The sequence below is a fragment of the Notolabrus celidotus genome, chromosome 11 (genome assembly GCF_009762535.1).
Source record: "Notolabrus celidotus isolate fNotCel1 chromosome 11, fNotCel1.pri, whole genome shotgun sequence".
Taxonomy (NCBI): Eukaryota; Metazoa; Chordata; class Actinopteri; order Labriformes; family Labridae; genus Notolabrus; species Notolabrus celidotus.
In genome coordinates, this window is record NC_048282.1 from 18,318,019 (window position 1) to 18,339,501 (window position 21,483).

The window sequence follows — 21,483 nt, forward strand, 5'->3', positions numbered from 1 at the left end:
ATTGTTCTGTGACCAAGCTCTGCCTGTGACCAAGCTCTGCCTGTGGTCACAGTGTCACATGAACCCTCTAAAGAAGAAACATGAGCGGAGACCAAGCCATAATTCCCAGTGTTTAAAAGAAACAAGACAATACAAAATAGCAGTTCCTCAAAGGTCCACTTGAGGCTTGTTGTGAAAGCCAAGGAAACCCCATCAGAAGCAAATAATTCACATCACGTTACAAAATGTGTTTTTTTATCTTTATACCTCATTTCTTAAATCATAATCAATGGGGTGTGAACTTCTTTTATAACTCATTGATTTTCATCAGATCAGTTTCACATAATAACCAAGCGGCAACCTCCGGCCTCAAAATATGAGTCCAATGCAGGAGTGCTAAAAACTGCAGTTCATCGAGGATCCGCTTGAGGCTGGCTCAAGAAGTACCGGAAACCACATACACACCAATTCAAAAAAGCTGATGTTTACAGCAGAAATAAACATGTTTACAGCCTGGTACAAAAGACGAGTGTAGTCTGGATAGCTCATTTCTCGATGTGCTCTCACTGTGAGGGGGGTGAATTTTTTTCTAACATGGCAATTTTGGAGATATTTAGATTACGAGTCTTCCAATGAGAGGCACAGCTGACTTGATTGGCAGGCGGGAACACTGTAGCCGTTGGCTAGGAGACGCAAAGCCCGCCTCTTTACGTCACAATCGCTCGACAGCAGCAATATGGCTGCTGCTGACGATTGGCCTCAAAACAGCTTCAGAAACAGATGGGTGACATCACGGATACTACGTCTATATTTATACAGTCGATGATAATAACACACAATGCAGCTGATTTGACTGACAGCCTGGCACGCTGTGGTTGTTTGCCAGCTGGCAATACGATTTGCCGATTTCTGACTTCATAACGCTACCTCTGAAACGAACGGTGGATGTCACTGAGTTGTCCGTGTTTAATGCAGGTTATAGCAGAAGACCTTCATGTCTTCTTGATCAGTATGAAACATCTGCTTTTGCATAAGTTATTTTGTCCTCTGAATGAACAGATAATGTCTTTTATGTTGAGAAGAAAGATGTTTATGCCAGTGTTCTTCTGCGTGAGAGGATTGTCCTCTGGGATATCATTGAAGTTGAATGTGTTTTCTGTGTTTGCCAAGAACAAATCTTTCCCATCCGTTTCCTTCATTCACTCTTAAAAATATTATCGGTCTGCCTTAACTGTAGAAAGCACCTTGCAGAGAGCCGCACCTTATAAGCCAATGTTTGGACTCCTTTTAACTTTGCAGCCAAGAGGTTCCTGCTTAAGTAAATGTTGGGCTAAGATCATCTTTGAGTTCAAGAAGTCTGCAGTAAGAATGATCAGGGGTAGATGCTTTTAAGTCCAGCTTAGTGGTTATAAAGAGAGACAGCGTGCTAATGAGAGGGAGCTTCCTCTGCTGTCTTTACACCACATGTCTGTTTGGAGTCTGTACCAAATTTCCATGCCTTGTTGAAACAAGTGCAGTGACAGACAGAACACGCTGCAACATCATTAAAGAGCTGCCTGTCAGAATGGAGTCACACACTCGTACAACACACACAAGATTTATTCAAAAGCCCCTGGAAATGCTTTTGCTCCTAATCTCCAGAAACGTGGTGACTAAGCAGGACTCAGCATCAGGACAAGCTTTTTCCTTCATGTTTCCTAACACTGTAGTTTCATTTATTCAGTGTTTTCACGCTGGGTTAATTAAGAAGGTACTTAATTGTAGTTTAGCTCAAATAATGCCAGACCTGAATTCCAGTTTTTGTGAGCAATGGCGTCATCTCAATAGTTGCTATGTCTCCACATGCGTGACATTAGCACACAGCTGAGTATCTCTGCTATCACTGCACTGTTGTGTGTTTTCCCTGCTCAGCAAAATACCCAAATTCCTAAATGTGGGACCTCCTAAGCCGCGTTTAGGCCCACTCCAAGCTCTCGAAATCAATTTGATAGAGGACAGTTGTTTCTCGGATTGAAATCTCAGAGCACTCACATGGGAAACTCAACTGGCTGAATGTAAATTGAGTGTATTGTGGGGATATAAAGTGTGGTCCTGGGAACTGCAGGTGGCCCTGTATCTCAGACAGGCCACTTAACTGAGTTATCTGGCGCTCACTGTTCAGAGCCATCTGTTTGGGATTAATGCGATCAGGTTATATCAGAGCCCCTCAAGACGGAAGTGTCAGCTCCACAGTGGTGGTCTGTTACATCATGATGCTTATCAGGCTGCCCAGGCTCGTCAATGATTTATTAAACAATCGGTTTGTCACTATAAGAGTGATGCAACAAGGTTAGATATTCAAAGTCACTGGTGATCCTCTATGGCCAGATGATGAGGTGTCCCACTATAGGCGTTTTTCGACCGCAGGAACTTTACCCCGGAACTAGGGACTTTACCCCTGAACTACATGCGTCTCGACCGGAGGAACCAGGGTCTAAATTTAGTTCAGGGGTAGATAATCTCCCCCCTAAAAAGCCCCTGCTTGAGGGGTAATACTTTTCAAAGGTCCTGGGACTTTCGGTTGAGCGTAACAGTGTTAGTGGAGTTTACACAGTTATTGAAACACAGAGGGAGTTCCTGAGAATGCATACTAGTTTAGTTTTTTATTAAGATTTTAAAATAGGGGCGCTGGTGGCCTAGCAGTCTAAGCACCCTACATACAGAGGCTTCAGTCCTCGTTGCAGGGGTCGCCGGTTCGATTCCCGGCGGATCGACCATTTCCTGCATGTCTTCCCCCACTCCCTACTCACCACATTTCCTGTCTCTCTTCAGCTGTCCTATAAAATAAGCCAAAAAGGCCAAAAATATAACTTAAAAAAAAAAAAAAGATTTCAAAATATGATTTAATATAACTTTTTCCTCCATACGTCCCTGGCCTGATTTGCACAATCTACCCAGGACTTCAGCCCGCGATAGAAACGCAGACAACTATGGGGGCACAGGAACCTTTTAGTTAGGGGGAAAGTAGTTCTGGGGGCTAAAAGACCCCGAAACTCTTAGTTGAAATGCTCCTTGTCTTTACAGCTCTGATCTAGGTCTTTAAAAGTTGTCATCAACCATTCTCTATCATCCTGCTTCCAGGAGTTCAGGGAAAAACTGCTCCTTGTTTGGTCCTGAAAACTTTTTTCCAGGGCTTCATCGGTATCCCTCAACAGTAAAAAAAAAAAAAAATGAGGAGAAGTTTGGATGCTGTGTCATTGCCCTCTTGCTACATCAGCTACATCAGGGGTTTGTATTTAGCCAAATATATCAAGCACATTCGCCTCTGCACCTGCAAACATCAGTGGGTTTGTTTTCTGCTTACTGCTGATCTTCTAATCTAGTTTGGCCATTTATTTTCAGGTGAAATAAGAAGCTAGCACCGACTCTCTCTCTCGGAGTAAACAGTGGATTTTGCCTCTCTCTGTCCTGAGGTAATGGTGTTCTGTTTCAAGCACAGGTCGTTAGATTGTCACTGGTGTTGTGACAACATCAGGAGAGTTCTTGTGTGTATATAGTCCAAACCTGATCCCAGGACAGTGCTGAAAATCTTAAGGGTGCGTTTGAGTCAACTTGTTTTGGGAGTTTCGATCAACGTGTGGATGTTAACTTTGAAGTGTGCTAGTTTCTTTTTAAAATGAAAGACATGAAAATATTCAGATAATCATTCTCTATCTCCAGTGCTCTATCTTTCTTCTGCTTTTCAAAACCCCACAATTTAAAACATGCCCACAGTCACACACTGGTTTGGCAACATACCAGCAATAGTTCAAAAATACTGGTAGTGGAGTTTTCATGTCATCCAGTTTAGTCAAGATCTTGTAAACAAGATTGATTGAAATGGAGTTTTTATGTGTGCAGGGTGCCTGCATGTCTTTTTCTCATTATTGATGATATCATCTTCAGAGGAAACACTCTGTGCTCCGGTCAAGGGTCAAGTGACTTTCCCAGGCTGGAGTGTGTTTCTGAGCATGTAGAGGATGTCTGTGTGCACGTATATGTGGGTGTGTGTGTGTGTGTGAGGGAGGGAAGGGGAGAGGAGGGGAGGGGAAGCCCGGATCTCAGAGCTCCATTTCTGATGTTCAGTCTTTGCTGTGAACGAGCGAGAAGAGAAATAACTAACAGACTTACACAGCAGCTTACCACACACATGTAGGGAGACAAAAGGCACACACAGAATGCTGCTGGAGCAGAGCAGAGGAATGCGTTTAAGGTCTTTGACCCTGCGAAGCTCAATGTGCAGTATACAGTATCTTAACTTAATTCACTCAGGCTACAGATAATGCTGTTTTACAGAATGTGTCTCTGCAGTCTTAGAGCCCTGTTCAAGTAACATAACTCATGCCTCTGCAAACAGAGAAGGAACTTAGAGTAATGGTTGCTTCTGTTTCTCTTATTTTCAGTTTCATGTAGCTTTATTGGCATGACGCAACCAAAGCATGTCAAACAAGCTATACAATCATGATGAAAACAGTTACAGTAGAAGAGGGCTTAGAAAGCAGCAAGACTGTGGAGGGTAAACAACATCAATGTAGATCACTATGTATACAGAAACTATTTCTCATATGAGACAAGATAGGAATTCTCTCTGAGTTGCTTCGTTTGAGGCATCATGGGAAAATGTATATGTGCTCTGACAGTAAATGTTCTCCTCAGTGTTATATCATACATTGTTGCCAAAAAGAGGACACCATAACATGGACATCGTCTTAATGATTTCACCCATTGGTTTCTAAAGAGGCGTTAACACAGCCCAGAGATGGTGGACGCCATGTTGGAAATGCTGACTCAACCTAACTTAGCTGGAGCTAAGGCTTTAAGTGATACATAGCTTCAACACACCCCCCTCTGTGTCAAGCATAGACTGTTTAAAGTATGGACGTAGTATCCGTGACGTCACCCATCTGTTCCTGAGCGCTGTTTTGAAGCCAATCAACGGCGCAGCCATATTGGAAATGCAGAAATCAACCTAACTTAGTGCGACGTAAAGAGGCGAGTTTGAGCCTCCTAGCCAACAGCTATGTTCCTGACTGGGAGTCAAGTCAGTCATGTCCTTATTTGGGCAAAAACTCGTAATCTTAATATCTTCTGAACCGTTATCATAATTCACCCCCAGTACAGTGTGTGCGGATAGAGAAATTAGCTATGTAGAGCCAAGCCATATTTTTGAACCAGGCTGTAAACATGTTTATTAATGCTGCAAAGATCGTCTTTTTTTGAATTGGTGTCTATGTGGTTTCTGGTGTTTCTGCAGCCAGCCTCAAGCAGATTCCCGATGTGTTGCAGTTTCTAACACTTCCGCATGGGCTTCATAGTTTGAAACCGGAGGTTGCCGCTTGGTGTCAAGTCAGCCCCACCCCTCATTATGCGTAATTATGCAGATAAATCTCTGTTGTTCTCAAAACATCTGAGTCATAAAGTGATACAAATGCATGGTTAGCAAGTTTGACTCAGTTGGTGGAGCGGGCGCAGAAAGTGTGGCACTGGTAGGATCAATTCCCTGTACTGGCATAATTTAGTGCATGTCTTTCACTTCTCTTCTACATTTCCTGTCTGTCTCAAGCTGTCCTATCAAAATAAAGGCAAAAAGACCCCCAAAAAAATTGTTGAGGAAAAAACATTCTTCCCAACATTGTGCATGAATAGAGAAATAGGCTGTACAGACCCAAACTGTTTTTTGAACCAGGCTGGAAACATCATGGGACTCATGGGGTCTCCTTAGCTTTGGTAACCAGCCCCAAGTGGACACTCAAGGATCTGAGTTTTTTTGCACCCCTGCACTTCATTTTTTGTTCCTGAAGTTGCTGCTTGGTTGCCAAAGTGTAGAGTCTGTTGATAGCAGAGATGTAAAGAAACAGAGTAACTGTTATATTGTTTCTGTAATTAGATGGAGATATAAGTTATCTGTTCTTTACCATAGACTATAAAATATTGAAGTAGTATCCGTGACGTCACCCATCTGTTCCTGAGCGCTGTTTTGAAGCCAAATGACGGCGGCAGCCATATTGGAAATGCAGAACTCAACCAGGCAGAGTGTGACGTAACGAGGCGGGGTTTGAGCCTCCTAGCCAACAGCTATGTGTTCCAGACCGGGAGTCAAGTCAGCCATGTCCTTATTTGGGCAAAAACTTGTAATCTTAATATCTTCTGAACCGTCATGTTAGAAAAAAATCCTCCCCCGTACAGTGTGTGCCGATAGAGAAATTAGCTACGTAGAAACAAGCCGTTTTTTGAACCAGGCTGTAAACACGTTTATTAATGCTGCAAAGATCAGCTTTTTCCCATTCATTTCTATGTGGTTTCCGGTGTTTCTGCAGCCAGCCTCAAGCGGATTCTTGATGTATTGCAGTTAATAACACTTCCGCATGGGCTTCATAGTTTGAGACCGGAGGTTGCCGCTTGCTCTTTACTGTGTTTGTAAACCTCTCAGTCTTTCCACCTATATTATTCCTACCCCTTACATTCTGAGAACAGGGTTTTTGCTCTATCTCTTTGCTTGAGCAGAAATTAGAGACCTGTTTATTGTGCAGTATCATGGACTGTGTATGATGACACTAACACAGAAAATAGGATCTCTTGGTGTATTCATTGTGTCTTGTCATGCATGACAGAATTGATCAGACGAAAAAAAAAACAATATATAAAACGTATGAAGACGAATAGACCAGAAGGAGAAACTCAACCACAGAAAAGTGGCATCTAGTGAGTGTGATGTCTGTGACCAGCATGGAGAGCCTGTAGCGACATGGATATAAGGGAATAAAGAAAGCATTTTCACTGTTACATCAGAAAATAAATGAAATCAGCATTTAGAATTCTCAAACTTCCTCTTCTTTAGTAATGAAAATGTGAGTTCCCACCAGAAGCAGGACATTTTTTTGTGGTAATGGTTTATGTTTTTGTGTTTTTCTCAGCTTAATAAAAAGTGTGTTTTGAAAACTCACATCCTTTTTTTTGCCCCTCAACAAAAGCTGTAGTTTCACTCTCTGGTTACGTGTTGACATTATTTCTCTTTTGATTTGATTCTGTACAACATCGAGACAATGTAAACTCTCAGCTCCGGAGAATGAGAAACATGAGCGGCATCGTCTTCACGTGTCCCCACTCATGCATCTCATTAAACCCTCTGGGCTTCCTCTCTGCTGTTCAGAGCGCGACATGAAGAAAATGTCCCCTCACAGAGCAGCCACGAGGCCACGCTCATCATCTCTAACCAGATCACATCTAATGGCTCCTAAGACGTTTGAGGAATTTTCCTCCTCACAGTAAATCCTATGACACAGAGTGTTATCAATTTTGTTTATTGACTCCTCCCAGGTCAGGCAGAGTTCACTTTCTGCTTATGATGTGACATGTGCATGTTTGGTAGGACTCATGTTTTTTTTTTAATTCCTTCTCCCTCCCATATGTGTGTGTTTGTTTGTTATTGTGACCCCAGATTAGTGCCAACGTGCTGATCTTCCTGTGTACTAACATGATCGGGATCTGTACCCACTACCCTGCTGAGGTCTCCCAGAGACAAGCCTTCCAGGAGACGAGAGGATATATCCAGGCCAGACTGCACCTGCAGAGGGAAAACCAGCAGCAGGTACACACCCACACACATATGCTCTCTCTCACACACACACACACACACACACACACACACACACACACACACACACACACACACACACACACACACACACACGCACACAGACGTAGACGCATGCTTAAGCAAATGAATGAGAGGTGTAGCCTTGCCCGCGTCCTGTAGGAAAACTAAACACATACACAAATGCAAAAGAGCAACAAATGGGTGTCTACATTTTCTGGTCTAATTTTTTCTCTCAGTTTCAAGTGCAACAATATGTTCTGAAGTGTAACACATATCTCCACTCCTCTCTATTTGACTAACACATTCCCACGCAGATGCCAGCAAGGCAGAGTGACTCATTGAGCATTCTTACCAGTACAAGCTGATGAAAATGAATGGGCTCCCCCTGTCTCTTCTCTCTCTCTGTCTTTAATTTCTTCCTCTGTCTCTCACTTTCTGTCTCTCTTTCTCTCTCTCTCAGGAGCGCCTTCTGCTGTCAGTGCTGCCAAGGCATGTTGCCATGGAGATGAAGGCTGATATCAATGCCAAGAAGGAAGATATGATGTTCCACAAGATCTACATCCAAAAGCACGACAACGTCAGGTAAATACAGATAAACAAACACTTGCTCGAACTTCCACTAAACTGCACTAATACACTGAATAAGATGTTGGCCCGCTTGTCTTCTTCGCTACAACAACCACCACAAGTGGCTTTGACCCTGCTCCGCTGACTGATGTGTCAGTTATAGAGTCACTCCAACAGCTATTTCCCTGCCAGCATGTATTATGCATGTTGTTGTTTATTGACACTGACAGCAGCGGCTGCAGTAACGATATTGACTCAGACCCACTGCTGTGCTCTCTGCAGCAAATGACAGGAAGAAATCTCAAGTCTTCTGGCCCCCTGTGTCAGCCCTCGTCACTGGATTTCACCTCCTGAGTGGGAATTACTCAGCACTAACATGTGATTGAAAGTCCTCATCCATTAGCCTACCAAACATATCAGACTATGATGCTGAGGTTGTAGGGCGACAGATGGTTCTAAGGGACAGTGAAACCAGGCTACAGCAGAGGTGTACTGTCAGAGGTGAACCACATAGGTGCAAGTGATGCACATGGTGGGATTAGGTGTTGCAGGACATGTGAATATATGGGAAAAATCCATAATCCAACTTTACCACAGGATTTAAACCCACTGTTTTTTCACCAAATCAAGTTACTGGGATAAGGCTTAAACACCAGACAAATAAAAGGTTTGTTTACGTCACTGATGTTTGCAAAACAGGCCGATAATTTGGGCATATCGTTAAATCCAAATTATACTCAAAATTTTTATCTAAATATTTTTAAATATAACTCAATGTTATGGGTGTGAAAGAAACTCTTCTGTTCAATAGTAAGAAAATGTTAAATCAGAAAAAAATGTATCACCTACTGTAAGTGATGTCTGGCTATGCGGGGAGTTCTGATGGTGTTTACGTAGACTATGTCTCTTTTGTCTTAAGTTGCCGTGAAGAACAATGCAGCTGAAGTGATTTATTGTTTCAGTACTCACATAATTAAAACAGGGTAATTTGAAAGTTCTCTAGAAACAATCCACTGGTTATTCTGTCACTGTTCTCTGGAACTACATTTACAAGAGATGCAGACAGGCTCTGGACTGCTGTAATAAAAGCCTGTTCTTCCCCCAGTGCATGACCTCATGGGACCACCAGCGCCATCTGTCACCCTTAACTGGAACTGGTGGCATTGTTTATTCTAGCCTTTTAATACTATCAAAAGTTAGCAATGAAAGGCATGCAGACAGGGGGACAGGGGGTGGTGTTCTCAGAAGGGCGGGCTGGAGGAGGTGACCTACATCGGCCTACATGATGAGAGCCAGAGCTGAACAAAGGTCCGCCTCCCTCCCTCCCTCCCTCCCTCCACTGCTGGACAGTTAGGAGAAAGGGTGTTGCTAGATCATGCTAACTAACTACTCTTTATTGTTATCTCATTCTATGTCTTCTTTGTCTTTTCTTTCCTTCCTGTCGTCCTCCACCATCCCCTCCTCATATGCAGCATCCTGTTTGCAGACATCGAGGGCTTCACCAGCCTGGCATCACAGTGCACAGCGCAGGAGCTGGTCATGACACTGAACGAGCTGTTCGCCCGCTTCGACAAGCTGGCCTCGGTGAGCGCCGACTTCCTACTGATGCCTTTTTTAAACCAGAAATCCCCAAAAACATTGTTTCTTATGTTATTGTACAGTTTTGAGCCTTCAATGTTATTACAACAAAGCTACACTGGTTTACTTTGTGAAAGACTATGCCGAGACCGGTGACTCAACTTAACTATACGTTAAAAGTCCTATATTGACAAGAGCATGCTGGGAAACAGCTGGAATGTTAACCCTCATATTTTCCTTGCGTCCTTGTGTCCTTGTGTTTTTTCCTCTCCAGGAGAACCACTGCCTTCGTATAAAAATCCTCGGGGACTGTTACTACTGTGTGTCAGGGCTGCCTGAGCCGCGGGCTGACCACGCCCACTGCTGTGTAGAGATGGGAGTAGACATGATCGAGGCCATCTCGTGAGTCAGCCACACATTAATGCACCAAAAGCACAAAGATCCTCTTTCTGAAAACAGGCACACACACACCCTCACAGTCATAAACTAACACGCCAGTGAAGGTGAAGTTTTTTGCCTTTGTTTATGCTTTGCAGGGTGTAGAGGAGACTCTGGGAAACTGAAGGTGACACATTTTTTCTACAACAGTGTGTGTGCGTGTGTGTAATTTCAGACTTGTAAGAGAGGTGACGGGTGTGAATGTGAACATGCGGGTGGGCATTCACAGTGGGCGTGTTCACTGTGGTGTGCTGGGCCTCCGCAAGTGGCAGTTTGATGTCTGGTCCAATGACGTGACACTCGCCAACCAAATGGAGGCAGGGGGGAAAGCTGGGTATGTCCCGCCTACACCACCTGCTCTTTCACTTGTTCTCTTAGACAAGTTTAGTTTCTGACACACTGTATGTATGTTTGTGTGTGTGTGTGTGCAGGCGTATCCACATCACCAAAGCCACACTGCAGTATCTGAACGACGACTATGAGGTGGAGCCAGGATTTGGAGGAGAGAGGAATGCGTACTTGAAGGAGAACAACATTGAAACCTTCTTGGTGCTGGGCTGCAGCCAGAAGAGGGTTGGTGCACCGCCTCTCACAAACACACACACCTCCATTTAATGCTTGACCTCTTCCAAACGTCACACTGGTGTCACTTTTCACACACACAATATAATTTCTTGTCACCTGCCATACAAGACCTTGTTTCTGTAGGCACTTACCACCGTGTGGTTTTCTTCACCTCCAGAAAGAGGAGAAAGCCATGATGGCCAAGATGCAACGAGCACGTGCAAATTCTGCTGAGGGATTGATGCCACGCTGGGTGCCTGACAGATCCTTCTCCAGAACTAAGGAGTCCAAAGTCTTCAGGCAGATGGTAGGATACGCACAGGGAGCACTTAGTCAAGCACATGGCACCTGTTCTTTTTGTCTACATCAGATTACCTGTGTCATCTTCTCCACCTCTCCACAAGCTAAAGCATACATCTGCTTCTTAAATATTCCCTCTAAGAACTTAAATACACATTTTTATTATTCAAGGGTTAGAGGTCTCTTTCTAGGGCAGATTTCTTACTATCTTAACTCCCCTAATCCTGTAGCATTTCCTCTTATGTTTGAAAATATATTACTGAATACATTTCAGTAACATCCTCAAAAAGCCTTAACTGCACCCTGTGTTTAGTGCTCATACCAAACGTTTGTGCCAGGTAATCCTAATATTCCTTAACTCTCCTGTTAGATACTAGGGATGCACCGATCATACTTTTTAGGACCGATATTGATACCCGGGCTTTGGTATCTGCCGATACGGATACTTGCCAATCTGATCCTGGTATTGATTTAACAATCTCTATTCCTTAATGTGAGGATAGAATCACGTTTTGGCAACTTCAGCTTTTTCTGACTTGATGGTGAACTGTACCTGGGTTCCGAGTACTAAACCAGAGGCTGGAATCCCTCAATTTCAAGGATCCGGAACAATTAAATCCAATAACCTGTTCTTTTTTTCACACTTTGAATCCATTAATAGAAGGTTTCTTGCTTCTTTGCAGTAGGCTACAGCTGACATAAACTTATTCCTTTGGGCTTCCATTATGTTTTTAAACGCGACTGTCATCCGTCGAAACATTACTGCTGCACATGTTGCAAGTTTCTGGCAAAGTTGTTAGCAAAAGAAGTGTGACTAAACTGCAGAGTCTCTGTAGTTATGCTCCATCATGCTCCACCGGGCAAAAATGCACAGACCGGCCAGCGCTGATGACGTAGGAGCATAGACTGTAAAAAATATGGACTTAGTATCCGTGACGTCACCCATCTCCATCTGTTTCTGAATGCTGTTTTGAAGCCAATCGGCGGCAGCAGCCATATTGCTGCTGTCGAGCCAGTGTGACGTAAAGAGGCGGGCTTTGAGCCTCCTAGCCAACAGCTGCAGTGTTCCCACAGGCAGCTGTGCCTCTCATTGGAAGACTAGTAATCTCAATAGCTTCAAAATTGCCGAATTAGGTAAAAAATCACCCCCCTCACAGTGAGAGGACATCGAGAAATGAGCTATTCAGACTACACTCATCTTTTGTACCAGGCTGTAAACATGTTTGTTAATGCTGCAAAGATCGTCTTTTTCCCATTCATGTGTATGTGACTTCCGGTACTTCCGGAGCCAGCCTCAAGCGGATCCTCGATGAACTGAAGCTTTTAACACTTCCGCATTGACTCATATTTTTAGACCGGAGGTTGCAGCTTGCGTAGGAGACACACATGGCTATTGTAAACACAGAAAAGCATAGAACTGAGATGAATAGATCTGCCATACGGATCGGCACTATATATCAGCCCTTTGTCATCGATATCCGATCTAGCTTTTTGAATCCTATCTAGCCAATATCCAATACCAGGATCAGATCGGTGCATCCCTATTAGATACATTTTCAGAACATCAGAGTAGTAACAAATATGTTTTCAACAAGTTTTATACAATGCTCCTCTTAAAGGTGCAGTGTGTAGTAGGGATGTCGGGATTAACCTGTTTCACTTTTAACCGCACTTAAAAGTGTCACGGTTAATCTAATCGTGAAGGCTCCGCTACACCGAGTTTTTTCTAATGTCTCTGTCAAAAAGGGGCCGGTCCAATATGCTCTGCACAACTTGTAAACGAAAATTGAGTGACACCTGTGCAGAGTTTCTACGTCATTAAAAAAGTGCTATTATTTTAACTATTATGTTAAAAATCTGATAATTCATAATCCTGTAAAATGAGAGTACAGTTTAGCTGAACACCAAACTTCCCTTTGTCTTTATGAGCAACAGACTAACATGTGAATAATGACACTTAAAATCTTCTAGAATATGAACTTTGACATTCATCAAGGAAGTAGCAGACATTCATCTTGAAGATAAAGAATTCCCACTTTAGACAGTTTAATGACAAACTGGTACATAAGAATACTCAAATAACATGTTTGTCACTAAATGCTCAAAATCTAGAATTAAACGCATAATAATCGGGATAATTGTGAAACCGTGATTATTTCTCTCACAATAATCGTACCACCAAAATCTTTAATCGTTGCATCCCTACTGTGTAATAACTAGTGGCATTTAGCAGAACAGACTTATCTTGCCCTCCATCTTGCACTGCCCTGTTTCTAAAGCAGCACAGAACGGACTAACTAGTCACAGCCATATGCGTGTTTTTGTGTATACTGAGTGGCCACCCACAGAGAAGAGAGTGGTTGTATGTGTGCAAAAGGACATCTATTGGTCGAAGTTTATGATAGTAAAAACTTTACAAATGAAGGATCATACCTATCATACACCACAGCAGCTTCTTGTCCTCGAAATCCATGGTCACTTGGAGCTTCACCAATGGAAAGAAAGAGCAATGAGTATTTTAATCTAGAAAGATATCTCTTAATGTTCCCACTTCTACAGACTGTACCCGTAACACACACACAGTGCCCTGTCTGACTAAAACTCTTCTTTAGTTTAAATTTCTCAACGGTGCCCTCATTCATATTTCATTTTACTGTGTAGTTTAAAATTGTAGTGGTAGCATGATGTAAACATGTTAATATTTTCAGTCTTACAAAGTGCGTCTACATTTGGCTTAAATAGTTAACTAGCTTGGATTTACACACTTACATGAGTAAGCTGCTCTATAAACATGAACAGGATTGAGTCCAGATGTGTATATGTGGTAAAACACGAAGCAGACAATGAATTGTGAGGGAAGTATTGATCCTGTACAAACTGGAGTTACAACAGGACTCCCAGGGATTCCCTGTGCATCGTTTACTACTGAAGCTAATCTGATGATGCTGCAGATATGTCTCATTCTCAGCCACCTTCTCTCTCTCTATGCTTCAACTCTCGTTTCCTTGTCTTTCCTATATTCTTCCCCTTATTCCTCCACCTTTTGCCTTTCCCATCTCAGAGGGTTTGAGCCCGAGGGGGCAACTAGGGTGTAATTTGAAGCCTCCGAGCATTAATTAAAACATCAGTCTGACTCTCAGGGATTAACTGTGCAGATGTCTGAGTCTCTGTCTGTTTTTTAAATGTACTGTGGCTACACATTAATCCCTCTTTTTCTCTCCCTCTTTTTCATCTCTACATCATGGTTTCATTTTCACACTCTTTTATTATTTTTTTCTCAGGGCATCGATGAAGCATCCAGCAAAGACAAGTGAGTGTTTTGGCCCCAGTTTTTGTTACCAAATCAGCTTGTGTTATTAACGGTTTACTGGCAGACTGTCAGTGTGGCGGTCTAACTTCAGAGCCCACTGTTGATTTTATACGGTCAGATCCAAACCAGCACTAATGCCACATTAGCTCTGAGTCATCCTGCCTGTCACAGCTTAGGCCAGCTCTCTCTCACACACACACACTAATAGAAACCCACACTGCACAATGACCTATTGTTTAATCTACCGCACAGCCGCTGCGCTCAGGAGGCTCTGAACCCTGAGGATGAGGTGGACGAATTTCTTGGACGGGCCATCGATGCTCGTAGCATTGACCAGCTGAGGAAGGACCACGTCAAGAAGTTCTTTCTCACGTTTCAGACCACTGACCTCGAGAAAAAGGTCGGTTTTGACTCAAGTTTATTAAAATCATTATTTCCTCTTCAACTGAGCTACACTGAATCTTACTGCTGATTGATTTCCCATTGTTTAGTACTCCAAAAAGGTTGACGACCGTTTTGGGGGATACGTGGCCTGCACACTCCTTGTTTTTTGCTGCATCTGTTTCATTCAGATTATCATTTTTCCTAAGTAAGTCGCTCTCTTCCTAGTTTCCTAGTAATACCAAATTTGTGCAGGAAATTTGTTTATGAGGAGTTAATGAGAGTTGCTAACAAGCCTGTTTTTCTTCTCTTCCGCAGCACACTACTTATGTTTGGCCTTTACATCGCCATCTTCATCATCCTCGCCAACATCCTCTTTATCTGTGCCATCTACTCCTGCATCAAAGTAAGAAACTCAGGCTTTGACCACTCATATAATTTCTGTGCAGATATCTTTAGATGAGAGTCATCATCATATTTCTACCACTAATGGTATTAATGCTGTCTTATCTATTCTCCTCCTCACCATCTCTGTTCAAGCACTTCCCAGCTGCCTTGCAGACTCTAACCAAGAAGATAGTCCAGTCTCGTGCAAACAGCACACTGGTGGGCGTCCTTACCATCCTCCTCCTCTTCATTTCCTCCTTTGCAAAAATGGTAGGCATTTAGAACTCTTCACTTTCTTAGTTTTGTGTCATGTCATGGTTGTCAAAAGTATTGTATTGTTGCCCACATTTGAATTACTCCAGGGGTCTTTTCATCTGCCAATAATCTGTTACACATTTCACCCCAGATGTTGTTGATCACCACTCGTTCTTTTTAAAATAAGACCAGTTTGCCTCAGAGCCAATGAAAGTCATCATGTTCACCAAACAGGGACTAATTGGGTTGTAGAAATTTGTCTAATGTTTACCACATTATTTAGACCTCATTAGCATTATGTGTGTGCGTGGATAAAATGCCATGACATCAACACTATCATTTAATGACATGACTGGTTAAGTGTTAAAGAAGAAGAAGAAGTTATAAAAAGACAGTGGTGGACAGTAACAGAGTAAATTTACTTGAGTACAGTTTTTGAGTATCTGTACTTGAGTATTATTTTTTTCGGGAACTTATTACTTTTACTCCACTACATTCAGAAGACAATTATTGTACTTTTTACTCCACTACATTTCGATCAATGCTCTAGTTACTCACTACTTTTGCTTTAAAGTCAGCTCATGAATTTCCTTCTCTTTTCTGAAATCTGATCCATAAGACAGTAAAATGTGTTTGTGTAGTTCTGTTTGTCTCAGTGGTTTAGACATACCTGTATGTCGTGCGTCTCCACATTTGAACATGGAGCAAACACAGAGCAGATTTCCTTCAGATCAGGCAGATCATTTAGAGGTGGTAATCATGGCTATAATTCGCCACATGAGCACCCATGGCCATATCTTCAGCCCGTGTTAGAGGTTTTTAAAATGAAGAATGATACATATCGTTTGAAATGTTCTCCCTGTTTCCAACTCTTCTCAAACATACAAAAATTCACTGTTCAACCTGAGAAAGAGTGTTGAGCTACGTAACATTTGTTTCATTCCAGATGAACATTTGAAACTAAGTTGTCTGTGCTTGGAGTAACTTAGTTTCTGTTTTTATTCCATGGTGTAGTTTTTACAGATTTCAAGTAAGATTTTGTGAAAATACAGAATGTAACAGAATTTATTCCTATGTAGTCTTGACTGCATATATGTATTGTGAAAATACAGCGTTTTGAGTTTTTTTAAGAAGTACTTTATTTTTAAAAGAAAGTACTTCAGTACTTTAACTCAGGTAATAATCTGACTGAACAACTTTCACTTGTATTGAAGTAATATTTGATCAAGTGGATCTATACTTTATTACTTAAGTAATAAAGCTGTGTACTTTGTCCACCACTGAAAAAAGATTAAGTTATGTTTGCGAGAGGCATTGGTTTTGCTTAGCTGGTAGAACAGTCGACCGGTGTACACACAGGCTGTGCACTTGTCGTGCTGGACATATGATCGATTGCTGGTGCCAGTATGATTTGATGCATGTCATTCCGCTTTCTCCCCACATTTCATGTCTCTCTCCAATCCAATACAAGCTAAAAGCCCCAAAGTAATCTATTGGAAAAAAATCTGCTCATCAATACTGAAACTTCACTGTGTATATCACCAACATCAAATGTTCTTTTTAACTGATGTAGGAAAAGACCGTGCTGTGATTAAGGCAAAATCAAGATTACATTACTGTATAGACTGGAATTCATGTAGTTGGGCATTTTTGCCTTTATTAGCTAGCTAAAGAAAGACATGGGGAGTGGGGGGAGACATGCAGCAAATGGTTTGAGGCTGGGAGTTGAACCAGCGATTGCTGCAATGAGTACAATAGCCTCGAGTTTTGAATACAGGGCCCCATAAACTGCTCATTTTGTGCATTGGGAATCTTTTAATATTCCATGTGATTGTAAACACGGTGGATTGGTGTCACCTTGCTTATTGCTTCATTCTCTTGCAGTCATGCTGTCCCTGATTAATTTGTAAGATTGAAGCCTGCAGGGTTATATCAGCCTGTAATTGGTTACTCAGTGCCATTATCCAATACACAGCTCGGACTCATACAGACGTATTTAATATGTTGCTGATATTATATTAATTGAGTCCCCACAGTTTAGGGCAGAAATGATTTCTTAACTCTGTGACTGAGCATTTAACTCAAGATCACACGGCAGAAACCATGAATATTTCATGGATTAAGAAACTTTATTGTAGTATTATGTGATTGTGGGTATTGCAATTAATTTGATGTCAAAAACACCTCTCTTTAAAATGTATGTCCACTGGAGATAACTAGTTTTCAAATGTACCATGTCCAAGGTTCATAAGTTGGTCATAATTATTAAAAAATATGGACCATGGGGATCTTTATCCAAAATGTTAATGAGCAAAAACACCCCTTCAACATCGTCATCCTATTGAAATAAAGGCCTAAGTCATTTTTTGACGTAAATGAGTTTTTGACCTAAATCATCTCTTGATTTAGGATACAATGTCTGACTTGGTCAATTTAACAAGCTTTCATGATGGCAGCTGCTTCAAGAATCTATAGTGCAGAAGAAGCTCTAAACATGATTCTTGAATACGTTTCTACCAGTGAGTGATAAGGTTTACTATCGACCTGACATTTGTTCAATTTAGGTTAGAGTTATTTAGGTTTTGAGTTTGCTTTATGGAATTAAAGGACAGTTAATATTCAGGTTTCAACAAGTTGTCAAAACTGGATGTTGCAAATTGGTTAAGTTCAATAAAAACCCAGCAAAGAAGACCTGGAGAAGTGAGGAAAGGGACTGCCTCCTGACCAATTTGATTTACACCTGACATTTGTTCAATTTAGGTTAGAGTTATTTAGGTTTTGAGTTTGCTTTATGGAATTAAAGGACAGTTTAAGCCAGGTTTAAAGTTGGCTAAATCACACTAGAATGTTCGAAAATTGGCCTAAGTCACTTTATTCTTTAATGTTCCATAATTGACACACAACGTTCTATGTATGTCAACAGTCATCCACTGTCAAGGCCTTTTTGATTTAAATGATTAATAGATATCGTATGCTCTGCATTTGGTAAGGTTTTTTGTGTTTTCCCAAAAGCTTAAAAAATGACTTAGGCCATTATTTTAATAGGGTGACGATATGATTTGAGTAACAGTTTGGCTCTACTTTCACTTGATGAGGCCAAATAAAACAGGTACATGTTTTATAATTGAGGACTCTTCTGCTGTTTCCTTTTATTTGCTTGTTTCACCTTCACTTGCTCATAACTAAATGACAAACATGTCTTCCTTTTCCCCTCAGTTTACCTGCAGCAGAGATAATGTGCTGGAGTGTGTAACCAAGGGGCTGAGCACAGACGTATCTCCCTGCCTGCTGTACAACCTGACACAGACAGCAAAGGACGGTTTGATTGCGTGTTCCAGCCAGGTCAGGCCCTGCCATTTTCCCGAGGTCAGTCCCACAACATTTAAAGATCTGTGTGTTTCTGTGTGTTTGAATACTCCTCCACCAACTCACCTTCCTCTTCTTTCTCCTCCTCTTCTTCCTCCACACTGGCTGTGTCCTCTCTTCTGCAGTATTTCAGCTACAGTGTACTGCTGACCCTGCTGGCCTGCTCCGTGTTCCTCCACATCAGCAGCATCGGGAAGCTGGCCCTGATGCTGCTCATCCAGCTCACTTACCTCCTCCTAGTGGAGTGGCCTCAAGTTGTCCTGTTTGACAATGCAGACAAGCTGGCCCGTGCTTACACCCTGTGAGTGCTCGAATGGCAAACACACACATTTCCTAATTTTCAATAGCCACTTAAGGCTGATTTATACTTCTGCGTCTCCCCTACGCAGCAGGGGCTGAGTGACGCGGACATGAGCCCCACATACTTGTGCGTCGGTGTGTCCGTGTCGCGCAGCAATTCTCTGCCGAAACGCCTGAGGGCAGTGCGGTCTCTCTGATAGCCGGCCGCCTGCTTCCAGTCCCGCTACGATCTCTGTTTACTTATCCACAGAGTTTCAGAGCGTGTTATGTTGATCTACAGCTGATACATGTTGCTGTTTATCATACAGACATGATTACATGCAGAATAGAGAGGAGGAGATGAAATACACGGCCGATGTGCGGCCGATGTCCGGGATCCAGGAAGTGTTGTAAATGCGGGAAAGACAAAGCCGCCGAGCGGACCAATCACAGAGCTTGCAGTCCGCGTCGGCTCTACGGGGAGTTACATTTTGGAGGAGGTGCACGTCAGCTAGGTGCGTAGGCCTCGGCGTAGGTACGGGAGCTACGCTGACCCCCGGCGTAGGGTACGCCGTTGATTCAACGCAGAAGTATAAATCAGCCTTTTGTCACAATACTGCAATTTACGCTGCCCCCCACCCCCTACTTCTTATACAATAACCTACTTTATCATGTTCCCGTCCCATGATCACCTACATCAACAAGTTGTGTTGTATTGTTTTGTACTACCTGATTTCAGTGACACATATGATCTGTTGATTTGACTTCCTCTTCCTCTGTTTTTTCTTTCAAGGCACGTCCTCAATGGAACTACTGAAGAGTGGTGAGTACTTCTTACCTGCAGCCTACAGGTACAAACATTGTACTCCCATGCCAGACACTTGTTTATGTTTCGTGTCCTCTCCCCTTTCTTTCTTCAGCCAGGAAGCTGTGACAAAGTTGCCCCTTAAGGTCTTGACCCCCATAATCCTTACAGTGTTTGTTCTGGCTCTATACCTGCACGGCCAGCAGGTGGAGTCGACTGCACGCCTTGACTTCCTCTGGAAGCTGCAGGTAAAAGAATCAGTTTCATGTGTAAAATGGACCAGTGATTTTCAACCACTGTGCCGTGGAACACTAGTGTGCCGTGACAGATCGTCAGGTGTGCCATGGGACATTTTCCAATTTCACTTAATTAGTCCCAAAAAATATTATTCATGTACTGCAAATAATTTGCCATGTAGTGGGTATGTGCCTGCAGTTTGGTGACTGGCGGAGTAATTCAATACTCATCATACTGACCTTGTTAATTTAAGACAATAGAATTAATGATGCACGTGAGAGGTGTATGTGACAAGACGTAGGCGCACAACAGCGATGGATAAATATTCGAAAAGGAAAAATGAAAATTACAAACTGGGCCTTGGACAAAATTCTAACCCGGATGAAGAGCGTAATAAGGGTGGTTGAAAACAATTTTTATGAGAAAAACTACAACGGTGTCTGAGAGCTCTCAAAGCTAGCTACTTAGTAGCTGAACTTGTGGCCAAATCGAAAAAGCCACACACTGTGGCAGAGACATTAATATTACCTGCAAAAGTCATTGTTAATAAGAGGCTTTGCACTGACACAGTTAAAGAAGTGGCCAAATATCCTCCCTCAGATAAACAGATTCATAAATGGAGAGACTAATGTGTCATTTTGTAACACTTTTGATGGTGGTGTGAATCAGGATTTTTTTAATGTAAGAAATGTGCCTTGGCTCAAAAAAGGTTGAAAAACACTGAAATAAACACACAACTAAAGCTGGAACTACTCGATAAAACTCTTTCACAGCAGCCAGTTTAAGTTGCAGTAACAGGAAATAAGGGTCATCAATCATTCAATTCAAATGTCCCTTCATCCATGAAACAGTGAAACCAAAGATGGAGCTGCTAAGCTATATTCTATTCTTTTAACACACAACACATTAACATGTTAAAATGTCTTACATAAAAGAAAAATGCTTTAGCAACAGCTCTAAGTACTTCAGGAATCCAATCACATGACATCAAACTAAGCAACCACCCCTTTCCCATTCACTCGCAGGCCACAGAGGAGAAGGAGGAGATGGAGGAGCTGCAGGCATACAATCGCCGCCTGCTTCACAACATCCTTCCCAAGGATGTAGCTGCCCACTTTCTAGCACGTGAGCGTCGGAATGACGAGTTGTACTACCAGTCGTGTGAGTGTGTCGCTGTCATGTTTGCCTCCATCAGCAACTTTTCAGAGTTTTACGTGGAGCTGGAGGCAAACAACGAGGGGGTGGAGTGCCTCAGACTGCTCAACGAGATCATCGCTGATTTTGACGAGGTGGGAAGTGAAAACTGAAGAGAAGAAAATTATTGCAAAACAGACAACAACTTTTCTAGCTTGTACATTTTGCAAGCTTTTAAACAAATAGCTGTGTTAATAGCTGCTTTTGTTTATCCTCCTCACTGTTGAT

At 42.3% G+C, this 21,483-nt stretch overlaps 1 protein-coding gene across 1 annotated transcript in view; it reads left to right on the forward strand.

Moving 5' to 3' along the window:
• Positions 1–21,483, forward strand: part of LOC117822008 (adenylate cyclase type 6-like) — a 44,523-nt gene that overhangs the window by 18,755 nt on the left and 4,285 nt on the right. Inside the window, exons 4-20 of the mRNA XM_034696601.1 lie at positions 7,436–7,585; positions 8,055–8,176; positions 9,634–9,745; positions 10,014–10,141; positions 10,353–10,511; positions 10,609–10,750; positions 10,920–11,048; positions 14,323–14,351; positions 14,604–14,751; positions 14,843–14,940; positions 15,051–15,138; positions 15,273–15,389; positions 18,591–18,740; positions 18,866–19,041; positions 19,813–19,842; positions 19,940–20,072; positions 21,087–21,350. Of these exons, the coding sequence (XP_034552492.1) occupies positions 7,436–7,585; positions 8,055–8,176; positions 9,634–9,745; positions 10,014–10,141; positions 10,353–10,511; positions 10,609–10,750; positions 10,920–11,048; positions 14,323–14,351; positions 14,604–14,751; positions 14,843–14,940; positions 15,051–15,138; positions 15,273–15,389; positions 18,591–18,740; positions 18,866–19,041; positions 19,813–19,842; positions 19,940–20,072; positions 21,087–21,350 (2,175 nt within the window). The remainder of the gene's footprint in view (positions 1–7,435; positions 7,586–8,054; positions 8,177–9,633; positions 9,746–10,013; positions 10,142–10,352; positions 10,512–10,608; positions 10,751–10,919; positions 11,049–14,322; positions 14,352–14,603; positions 14,752–14,842; positions 14,941–15,050; positions 15,139–15,272; positions 15,390–18,590; positions 18,741–18,865; positions 19,042–19,812; positions 19,843–19,939; positions 20,073–21,086; positions 21,351–21,483) is intronic.